This window comes from Mobula birostris, chromosome 25 (assembly GCF_030028105.1).
Source record: "Mobula birostris isolate sMobBir1 chromosome 25, sMobBir1.hap1, whole genome shotgun sequence".
NCBI classification, from domain to species: domain Eukaryota; kingdom Metazoa; phylum Chordata; class Chondrichthyes; order Myliobatiformes; family Myliobatidae; genus Mobula; species Mobula birostris.
In genome coordinates this window covers 47,977,044-47,989,145 of record NC_092394.1, presented here as the reverse complement: position 1 = coordinate 47,989,145, position 12,102 = coordinate 47,977,044, and the positions used below count along the sequence as shown (strand labels likewise).

Sequence of the window (12,102 nt, the reverse complement as noted above, 5' to 3'; positions counted from 1 at the left end):
ACATTGTTCATGTTTAGGAATAAGAGAATGTAGAGGGGATATTTTATCAATCTTCATTTGTTATCACCTCTACCCATTTTCCAAAAACTCTTCTGTCTGCTGAAGTTTCAACAAGTGCTACTGGTCACGAACAATGCCATTAATCGTCCTCATCCTATTCTCTACCCATACTTCTTTGGAAAAGACTGTGACAAGATTGGTGCTGACCAGTCCCACAATGTTTCATTCTCTGTTGAGACAACGTATTTTTGACAGCAAATGGAGTTTTTGTTATTTATCTATTGCTGTTGATTTCAGATGATAACTTGGAGTCAGGGAACAGTTGCAGACTTCAAGTGGTTATTGAATCTCTTGAGATATGCAAGTCAGCAATCAGGAATCCTCTCGTTACCAGAATCTGCAGGCAGTTCACAAGATGGTGGCTAACAAGTTTAGTTAAATATAGAGCTTGCTCTGTGTCTGTTTTGTACAAATTAAAAGCATTTTTTAACATTTGGGTCACTAGCTTGGAATGTTAAGAGTTCTCATTGCTACCATCGGGAAGGAGGTCTGAAGGCAACATGCAACAATTCAGGAACTGCTGCTTCCCCTCTACCTTCGGATTTCTGAACAGACATTGACCCCATGAACACTACCTCACTACTTTTATTTCTATTTTTGAGCTACCTATTACTGTAATTCATGTCTTCTTCTCTGTTATTATGTATTGCATTGTATTGCTGCTGCAAAGACCACAAATTTTACAACATATGGTGATATTAAACCTAATTCTGAGATGTAAAAGAAAGTTGAGTGGCCAGTAGAATCTCAAATCTACCAGGTTCTTGATTTTGCTCAGGTGCTTTGAGCGTGAAGCCCCAATAAGAAAAATCTCAGGGGCCAGAGATTGTGTAATGTGCTATGGATGAGAAGACATGTTCTCCTGAGTAAAAAAAAAAAGCAAATTGGTTTATTATTGTCACATGTACCAAGCTACAGTGAAAAACTTGGGTTTTGTATGCCATCCGTACAGATCATCTCATTACAATAATGTTGAGATAGTACAGAGAAAATAATAACAACATACAATAATTGAACTTTTCACTGTTGGACTTCAGCCACGTTCCACCGTGATACAACACTGGGTGGCACGGCAGGTCGTTCCTGCCTGTGGCCATCGAACGTGCAGCTCCTCCCGTGGAGGGTCAGACACCCTGAGCCAATAGATTGGTCCTGGACTTATTTTCCATCTGGCATAGTGTTTGATTGTTGGGGTTTTTTGTATTGCTATATTTACGCTCTATTCTTGGTTGGTGCAGCTGTAACAAAACCAAATTTCCCTCGGGATTAATAAAGTATATCTATCTACCTAAACTGTTACAGCAAATGTGCAATTCAGGCAGAGAATAATTTGCAATTGTGAGGACAAAATTCCATCTTACTATTCTAGGGGAGCATTCAGTAGTCTTAACAGTTGTATGGAAACTGTCTTTGAGCCCAGTAGTATGCACTTTTAAGCTTTTGTATCCCATGGTTGAAGACCGCAGGCAGTGAAATGATGCTGTGTGTAGGTTTTAAAGAACAAACGGCTTGTGTGAGTTTCTCACAGTTTCCTCCACATTCCCAAAGATGTCTTGGAGTTATGCTACTTGCCAACTCTTAAGTTATAGGTGGGTATTGGGAGAGAGAATAGGTAGTGGGTAATAGGATTTCTCTGAGAGCTAGCATAGGTCTTGTGGGCCAAATGGCATCCTCCTATTTATCCTATGTCATGATGGAATATGAACATGTTGCATTATCCTGCTGGTTAGAAGCACTCCTATTAGGCAAACTGAATTCCTCAGGTCCTTGGTCTGTACCCTGGTATGTAAAAACCACTTCTTTCCAAAAAGTGTCGGACATCCGATATGCCTGACGAAAAAGTAGAAGTGACAGCATTCGGAATCTGCCTGATGTGAGGAATGATTCTTACAACAAATCTCACTGCACTTGCTGAGCCTGCCTTCTGGTGCACGTACTTAAAAACTATTCACATGGTAGTATCACCAGCCCCATCTATAACTTTATTGCCTCTAAAAGCCAGAAAACCCAGTGAAAGACCTGATTTATGTAGAGAGATTTTATAACTGATCAGGAAGCTCAGTTGGGGTTTCAGAAGAAAAATGACTGATGGACAGATTTCAACACTCTGCACAGTAACAGCTGCATTTTGACAGAGTGTATTTGCCTTATTAGATTAGATTATGAGGACACGTAGTCCTCTTTTATTGTCATTTAATAATGCATGCATTAAGAAATTATACAATGTTTTTCCAGAATGATATCACAGAAACACATGACAAACCAAGACTGAAAAACTGACAAAAACCACATAATTATAACATATAGTTACAACAGTGCAAAGCAATACCATAATTTGATGAGAACAGACCATGGGCGCGGTAAAGTCTCAAAGTCCCATCATCTCACGCAGAAGGTAAACCTCCAGCGCCGCAAACTTGCCGATGCAGCATCCCGGAAGCATCCGACCCCGAGTCCGTCCGAGCCTCCGACCAGCTCTCCAATACCAAGCGCCATCTCTGCCGAGCGCTTCGACCCTAGCCCCGGCAATAGGCAAGGCCGAAGATTTGGGGCCTTCCCCTCCGGAGATTCTGGATCACACAGTAGGAGTGGCAGCGAAGCAGGCATTTCAGAAGTTTCTCCAGATGTTCCTCCGTGCTTCTCACGTCTGTCTCTATCAAATCAGGATTGTGCATGGCATCCTACTTCACAGATATGATATAATTCGGAATGGCCGTGTGTGCTGCGTCACGCCGCCATCTTCTCCTCCCTCCATATCTGATTTTACACTGGAGATTGAATCATACTTTCCTATTTCAGACAAGGGGAAAATAGTATTTATGAATTGTTCAAATTAAAAAGTTCATAAAGCTGTGCTCAGAGTTCATATTTACACCTTTCCAAAACTACTGTCCCGGCCTCCATTCATCAGCTACTGGCATCTTAGGGCTTCATTAACCCTATACTTGATTATTCCACTGCTCTCTTGGCCGGTCTTCTATGTTATACCTTCTGCAGACCTTAGCAGTGTAAAAACTCTCTGCTGTTCTTTATCTCAAACAACTCCCTTTTGCTCATCAGTTCTGTACTTAGTAACATATGCTGTCTCCCAATCCAGGAATTTATACATATGTAATTCTCAGTCTTGTTCTCTAACCTATCCTGTCACTGTTCTTTGCCTCCTCTAATTCTGACCTCCATCTCACTGTCGTGCACTGCTCATCTATTTATGAATTTGATTTTAACTGCCTAAGCCCTGATGCCTCTAATTTTATTTCTGCTTTTAAGGTGCTCTTTTAACCTCATGCTTCAGTTAAGCATTTAATTAGTAGCCCTGGTTCAATATCATTATTTTCATTTGGAATATATTAAATTCTGTTCTAATTACCTGCTGATTTGCAATCCTCATGTCCCAAGGTCAGTTCCAGTCCCTATCTGAAACTATTTTGAACAATTCCATATGTGTGCGTATTGATTAATCTATTCGTCTGTGTGCGTATGCTGATCAGTTTATATTGGTGGCTTCCTGCTGTGCACTGTTCTAAGGAAAAGGCCTTTGTTTACACAGCTGCACTAAGTGATTTCAAAGCCTAATTCTGTCTGTCAGTTTTGATAGAAGTAGTTTATTAGCTAATCGTTTCCTGGTAGGCTATTAAATGTTTTAGTGAGCATGTTAATGCTGTTAGAATGCTGCAGGAGATCTTTATTCTGATGGTGGAGGGGGGAGGAATGGTTTGGTGGATGCACAGGGTTTTGGCATTGAGAGACCTTTATCTTGATTACCTGGAACCTGATATTTCTGGAAGGAATGATTCTCTCAATAAATAAGAGTTAAGTGTCATATTTCAATCATACTTATCAGTGAATATATTTTGTATAAGGAGAGCAATCAATAAATTGAAATAATTGTGCTCAATATACAGTGGATTCCGGTTAATTTGGACACATTGGGACCAGTACATTTTGGCTCAATAAAGCAACTGCCCCAATTAACCGAAGTTTCATGGAAATAGTTAAAAAGGTATAAAAAGAAAGGCAAAGTACTGTTTCACTGATTAACAAATTATATATTTGAACAAAATACAGAACAAATTAGAATACTAATACAGTGCTATAAAACTGTACAGACATCCCACCCTGCAAAAACTCATTTCAGGGAAGTAGCACCATCAATTTGCGGGAGACTTCCGGGAGAGGTGGGATGTCTGCAATAGAGTAGCTCCTTAGCAGCTGGCCAGCTAGTTTAAATAACGTTAGCTATGTTAATGAACGAATGACACCTGTTAAATTCAACTCAACATGTCTTTTACAGTCTTAACCCACATGGGCAATAGAAAAGTCATTGTTGCAAACAGTGCAGCGAGCAACACTGTCATTATTTTGACCCCTACTAGGCAGGGGTACACTTTAGTGTAGTCTGGGGTGACGTACGTTTTATTTTTTTTGGAACACTCTGCAGTGGCGCGCTCTTGCTCGAGCTCGCTCTCTCGCGCACTCTCTCTTGCGGTCGCTCTCGCGCTCTCTTGCTTTTCTCTCGCTCGCTCTCAAAAAAATTGATTTCTGTGATATTGTATATAATTTGCAGCATCAGGGAGCCACTATTAATATGCAGGAGACTACCGGAAGTTCCGGGAGAGGTGGAATGTCTGACAGTATAAATTTTGAATAGTTATTGACGGAGGAATTCATCCAGTGTACACTGCCGTGTTTTTTTGGTTGACTGTAAAATGAACAAAATCAGCGCAGACACCTAGTGCAGATGATAGATTGCCTTCAAACAATGCCTCCAAATCTTCGTTTTCATTGTAACATTCAAAATGATTGTTGATACCTTCTCATTCTTCCTAGATCCTAACTTGCTGAAGTAGTGAAATCGTTTCATTTTCACTCCCTGCCTTTTCTGGCATCTCCAAGTCTGAAAGCTTGAAGCTGCAGTGAGCAGAACAATTCTGAATTGTCTTGCTCTGTATTTCTCAGGATCTATCAGTAACAAAAATCATTGCTTTTTGAACTCAAGCATGTGCAACTGGCACTATTTAAAAACTGCTCTAAGCATTGTGTAGTGACTGACGCCTACACGCGCACTTATTTAACACTATTTAGAAACTGACAACAGTCCTATGCCCCAATTAAGCAACATAATGTCCCAAATAAATGAAGGGAATCCTGGCTATTTTCGCGATTAGTTTTTGTTCTTTAAGAGTTGCCCCAAAGAAGTGGCTGCCCCGATTAACTGCTGGCCCAATTAACCAGAATCCACTGTATTAACAAAAAAAAAGCAATGACTATATCCAACATTTTAATAAGGAAGGTAGTAAATATGTCCAACATGTAACCAATCATCTTTGTGCAACATTGGCATCCCATTGTCAGCGCCACACATCACCCAACACAAGTCATTCATTTCTAGATGATCTTCCCAACAGGTTCAGTGCATTTGGAGACCTATGTTTATCTCGTTGTCTTGATCCCAGCCGTAGGATCATATCCATATTCCATATGCCATATTCTCAAAAAATATTACAGGCAAGAACAGGGCATTCCTGCAAAAGTTGTTAATTATGTTTTGCTGACATATTTCTGAATGTATTTATGCTTGCACCTACACATCTTCCAAGCTGTCAGATAATTATCTTGGAATCTATTCTGGTACTGTGATTTTCCAGTCTTTATTTTAAAACATCATCAAACATGCTGTAAATCCCCTTTTTAAGAGCCCTGGAAGAACCTTACTATCTACTGAAGTATTTTGAGAGCCCATATACTAAACAATGAATTGACCTTTCTAAGACAGCATTAAACAGATATACCGTGGAGAGCATTCTAACGGGCTGCTTCACTGTCAGATACGGGGGATTGCGGTGGCTACTGCACAGAATCGAAATAAGCTGCAGAGAGTTGTAAAATTAGCTAGCTCCATCATGGGCACTAGCCTGTGTAGTATCCAGGATATCTTCAAGGAGTGTCGCCTCAAAATAGCGGAATCCATCATTAAGAACCTCCATCATCCAGGACAAGCCCTCTTCTCATGGCTACCATCAGGAAGGAGGCACACTCTCAACGATTCAGGAACAGTTTCTTCCCTTCTGCTATCCAATTTCTGAATGGATATTGAACCCATGAACACTACCTGACTACTTTTTTTTTTGCACCACTTCTTTCATGTAACTGTTTACTGTAATTCACAGTTTTCCTTCTCTATTATTATGTACTGCATTATACTGCTGCCACAAAAACAAATGCCAGTGATGTTAAATTTGATTCTGATCATAGAATCACAGTGGTCCACGTACAAATAGTTTTGACATCTGTTTTCTCAGCTTGTGCTAGGTATTTATTTTGAACATTTTAATTCACCCAAAGGCTGCCACTACATCAAATTTTGGTCGAGTCTTTCTACCAACCTCCTAAGGCAGGCCTTACAGATTTTATGCTTTCTCTTATTGTAATGTCTGCATGAACAAAATGTGTCAGTCTAGCCGTACAGGGCCCTAAAGACTTTACTGAATGTTGCTCATGGTGTCTTTTATTCTCTATTAATTTTTGTTTCTTTTTACCCTCGCAGTTGTCATTAAAGTGCAGAGCACCAGAGGTATCACAGTACGTCTACCAAGTCTACGATACCCTTCTGAAGAACTGAAGATTGGAACTGAACCCAATCGTACTGAAAGTACTCATCTTGATGCACTCCTCTCAACAAATATCACTAGCAGTGCGTACTAGAAATGGATCATAAACAAAATCTACATTTGGTGTTTTTTAATGGAAATGCACTGATGAAATAGTGAAACTTATAATTGTATGCATTCAATAGAAGATGTCAACTATAGTCACTTTCAGTGCGGCAGTTTGTGTTCTTCTGTTGCTTTTTCAAAACAAAACCACTGTTCAGACCACTATCTCAAAGTGATATTATTCCAACAGATGTATTTGTTCTGTGCCAAGTTTGTTGTGTTTTATTAATTGATTTAGACCTGATGTATAATTGGGCTAGGTAGCATCTGTGCTAATCTTCATGGAATGTGTCAAATACAGAGGATGGCCAAAATATTGGGTGTGTCTTTAAAGCACTGGGCATGTCAAGGGAAAAGTACTGCAACTTGAAATATTTAAATCCCCGAGAGTCACTTACTCCACAAGAGAATTTGTTTATTTAACCATGTGGTACTTAATCAAGCTTGTACAAAACTGTCCTTTCTAAGATTCTTTCTTATTTGATGCAAAAGTCCTTCTGGTTCTTGAAGGATTTTGTACATGTATTCCCAAGAAGAAATGCTAACTTTTAGTGTGAGTCATTCACATTAATCTAAGGTGGACAGAGTCTTTTACTTGTCTGAATCTCATGTTTACCACTAAAACCAACTAATGCCTAACTTCTCCTGAAACTTGCCCAGCAGTATCATGCCGAAACTTGAGGACTTGCTCACTTGGTTTTATTTGCAGTAACATTTATTGTCAACAGCATCCTACATTGTATCTTCATTGTTCCTTTACAAAATGCTTAATTTTTATAGATGTGTTTGTTGCAATTTTCCTGAAGATTTCTTTATAGATTCAGCAAAATTTTCAATAAACGTTTGACAAAATAATATCATATGCAAGATGTCGCTAAGATGCTCTTTGCTGTATTTTGGTGGTGATGCATTGATTGATTCATCCTTGCCATCTGTGTTTTCTTTATTATAATAATTGTTATTCATTAGGTATAATTCATTTTATGTTCACACTGGAACGTGAATAAAGTAGACTGAGCTGTGCAAAGTGTCTTGCTGACAATCCAGGAAGAATGGTAGTTAAGTGTTTAGTTGTATTGGTGTGACTGAATGTTTCATCAGTACCTTTATTTACTCTCATCAGTAGGCTAGATGGATTAACGTCTCTCTCTTCTGTGGTTAACTGAACAGTAAAACTTGAGGACCAGATTTATCTTCAATGAACGTATTCTTTTTCAGGCAACTAACCTTCTACAGCACCTTTATCCCTTAAACATGGGAAATGTCTTTACATGTCCATAATGTTGACAGTTTCAAAGGTTTTTGTAATATGATGGTTGTGCACAATCTGGTTGTAATTTCTGTCAGTCACCTGTAGTGCATGGTTATTGCAGTATCAGTAGTGCAAGCATGTACCAAGCGATTAATCCAATAACAAGAAACAATACAGATTCACATCTTGGAGCATTTTATCTTTTACTGTGAAGAAATATTTCACAAGGTTTTTGAACCATTTTCTGTTTTATTTTTGGTGTCCCTGTAACCTGATTGATTCAGTTCTCCAGTGTATAATTATCAAATATTTCTAATGGCATCATATGGAACACTGACATGAAGTGGGGGCTGAGGCTTATTGCTTGGTTCTCAGAGATGCTCAGTGTTTTCTGTTTTGCCTCAGATTTCCAGCGTCTGCAGTTTTCTTGATTTCCTCAAAGGTGCTCGTTACTTTCTAGAGGTACATTGGAAGATTTAACTTCAATGTGTCAAGGGCCTCCGAACTCCAGTGGACTAACCTCCTGCTGTAGCAAGACAGAGAAGGATACAGTCAGAATAAAATGTGGATTCTCATTGTTCTGGGGTAGCTGGTCTCATCCAGGTACCAATAGGTAATTCCATAATCATCATCAACTCTACTGGGCTGGAGTAGTGAGCTATTAGCCAAGGTTGCCACTGTAAATCACAGCTAGATGGTTTTTGCCAGTCATATGCATAAAATGCTGTTGGTTGAGACGATGGTCAATGTGTCTTCTGCAGTCAAATAGGCTGCCTGCACTCACTGTCAAGTCTCATTTAGAGAACAGAAACTATGCTTGGCCAAGGAACAAAACTCAGCTACATGCAGTATATTCAGGAAAGAGGAATTGAACGGGTGATTTTTTTTTTAAGTTTTTTGTACATTAAGGTTTCAACATCATAGCAATGAACAAATATTTTGTAGATATCCAAACTGTTGTTCTGGCAGAACTAATGGGATTTTCAAAAACAAACCATATTTCACAATAGAGATTGTATCCAGTGGTTATAATCCAGTAAATGTGAAAAGCATGGGAGCTCAGGCATTATCATAATTTTGAGATTGTGAATATACTTCAGTAAAAAAGCCCAGAAACTAAAAGCTGGCATTAATTTAAAAACATTAAGCCAGCGAATTATTGTAAGAACTTCTCAGGTTCACTAATATCGTCAGGAAGGAAAACTGGCTTCTTAACAACTCTGACCTTTACATAACTCAAACATTTAACTTAGTGGTAAACCAGTTCTAGGAATATCCTTATTTAATGGTGAATCAAAGCGTGTTTTGTTGTGTGATCAGACAGTTGCAGCTGTTTCTATGCTGAGTCTTTATCTATTGCCAATGTGCTACTGCTTTATATAGACAAATACATAAGCTGCAGTCTAAGACAGTTAATGTCAGCCTCATTTTAAAAGTAATTTCTTCAATAGTTTGTTTTTGTAGTTTATTTTTGTCAGAGTTTCCTGGGAAGGAATGAGTTGATTACAAGTTCTTCTGTTTCACATTAAGTTATAAAGAGAATACAAAAAGACACTTTCTCTGGCCATGCTGGTATACACCTAAAAGATTATTGTGGAGCCATTACTCCCCCAAGATTTGAGGAAAGTTTCCTGCAAGACTCCTAACAGGAACACTGAACAGCTCAAGATTATTGCATTTTAGACTTGTTAACAGCAGCAGAATTGGAATTCAGATGAGAGGTCATTCTATACAAATTTACTTTTGACCCATGGTTTTCAATGGCTGATTATTATTCTGACAGAATAAAAGCCATTGCTGAGTTACTTGGGTTTCTACACTGGATAACTGAAGGATACACTGACCCTGCCCCTCACTTCCTCCTTGAAAAACTGGTATCTTAAAATGCTTCATTCCGTCCTCAATGCATTCCAAATATTGTATTACTTGTCTACTGTGCTGATGTGTAAAATTTCATTTTCCAAATTTAATATTCCACTGTTAACCAACTCTTGTGGCTCATATTATTCTGATTTCTGACGGATTGATAAATAAATTGCTTCTTTGAATGTTACCAGATTTAGTCAAAGTTGATACATGTGTATGTGTCTATTAAAATCTGGCTTCCCTTGAAGTGTTTTTGCTCTCTTTGTCGACTATGAAGAGTTTCGTATTCATACTCAATATGGGTCACCATTATTCTCCAGAGTATGAAGTGTGAGTTCAGGGATCTACTTAATGTCTTATTGTGCATGTTTTTTTTTACATACACTCAGTATCAAAACCAATATTAATGGATTGAAAGAACTGAATGCAAAGAAATTATAATTTACACAGTGCCAGATCATGTCTCATGCTTATGTTTTGTGGGGAAATGTGCCATATATTTCTCATGTAGTGAGATTTCAACCCCCACCACCCCCTGACCATGTAAAAACCAGTCAGGATACCTTCAGTCACAAACGAGAAAATCTGCAGACGCCGGAAATCCAAGCAACGCACGCAAAATGCAGGAAGAACTCGGCAGGCGAGGCAGCAGCATCTATGGAAAAGAGTACAGTTGACGTTTTGGGCCCAGACCCTTTATCAGGACTGGAGAAGAAACGATGAGGGGTCAGAGTAAGAAAGTGGGGGGAGGGGAGGAGGAACCACAAGATGATAGGTGAAACCAGGAGAGGTGAAGTAAAGAGCTGAGATGTTGATTAGTGAAGGAGATACAGGCAGGAGAAAGGGGAATTCTGATAGGACAAGACAGAAGGACATGGAAGTAAAAGGGGTGGGGCACCAGAAGAAGGCAATGGGCAGGTAAAGAGATGAGGTGAGGAGGGGAATGGTGAAGGGGGGGGGATTACCGGAAGTCTGAGAAATCCATGTTCGTGCCATCAGTTTGAAGGCTACCTAGACAGAATATAGTGTGGCCTCATCGTGACAGTAGAGGAGACCATGGACTAACATGTTGCAATGGGAATTGGGAAGAGAGAGTGAGGCTGACGCTGTGCAACTCTCCCTCACTTAAATCCAAATCAAGCGCTGGTCTCGACACCGTCATAATGGTGTCGAGGTCTTCATCGACGACAACGATGGACGAACAACAACAAGGAATGGGAAGTGGAATTAAAATGGGTGGCCGCTGGGAGATCCTGCTTTTTCTGGCGGATGGAGCATAGGTGCTTGGCAAAGCAGTCTCCCAATCTGCATCGGGTCTCATTGATGTACAGGAGGCCACACCAGGAGCACTGGATACACAGTAGATGACCCCAAAAGACACTCAAGTGAAGCATTGCCTCACCTGGAAGGACTGTTTGGGGCCCTGAATGGTAGTGAGGGAAGAGGTAAAGGAGCAGGTGTAGCACTTGTTCCACTTGCAAGGATACGTGCCAGGAGGGACACGTATCCTTGCAAGTGGGGAGGGACAAAAGAATGAAGCAAAAAGTGGGGGGAGGGGAGGGAAAGATGTGCTTAGTGGTGTGACCCTGCTGGAGATGGTGGAAGTTACGGAGAATTAAGTGCTGGATGCAGAGGCTGGTGAGGTGATAGTACCAGAGGAACTCTATCCCTGGTGGGGTAGCAAGAGGATGAGGTGAGGGCAGACATGTATGAAATGGAAGAGATGCAGTTGAGGGCAGCGTTCGTGGAGGAAGGGAAGCCCTTTCTTTGAAGAAGGAGCAGATCCCCTTTGTTCTGGAATGAAAAGCCTCATCCTGAGAGCAGATGAAATTTCAATGGTGCATCTGTAGAAGTTGACATGCTAAATCTCCTTAAGCTTCTAAGAAAGTAGAAATGCTATGAAGCATTCCTCATGACTACATCTATGTGCTGGGCTTGCACAAATCATCGGAGACGTTGACGCTCAAGAGTTTGAACCTCGAATGTCATGTAAATAATTCTACTTATTTCACATCTTTAATCAAGATGTTTTACTTGGAACAGAGGATGTTGTCGTAGTCATAGTCATACTTTATTAATCCTGAGGGAAATTGGTTTTCGTTACAGTTGCACCATAAATAATCAAATAGTAATAAAACCATAAATACTTAAATTGTAATATGTGAATTATGCTAGGAAATAAGTCCAGGACCAGCCTATTGGCTCAGGGTG

At 39.8% G+C, this 12,102-nt stretch overlaps 1 protein-coding gene across 2 annotated transcripts in view; it reads left to right on the top strand.

The window, feature by feature from the left end:
• ap2b1 (adaptor related protein complex 2 subunit beta 1) overlaps nucleotides 1-7,628 on the top strand; it is a 265,422-nt gene extending 257,794 nt beyond the window's left edge. For both annotated transcript variants that reach the window (XM_072243607.1, XM_072243606.1), the window contains one exon: nucleotides 6,605-7,628. In XM_072243607.1, coding sequence (XP_072099708.1) covers nucleotides 6,605-6,679 — 75 coding nt within the window. In that variant the 3' untranslated portion in view covers nucleotides 6,680-7,628. The remainder of the gene's footprint in view (nucleotides 1-6,604) is intronic.
• The last annotated feature ends 4,474 nt before the right edge of the window (nucleotides 7,629-12,102 follow it).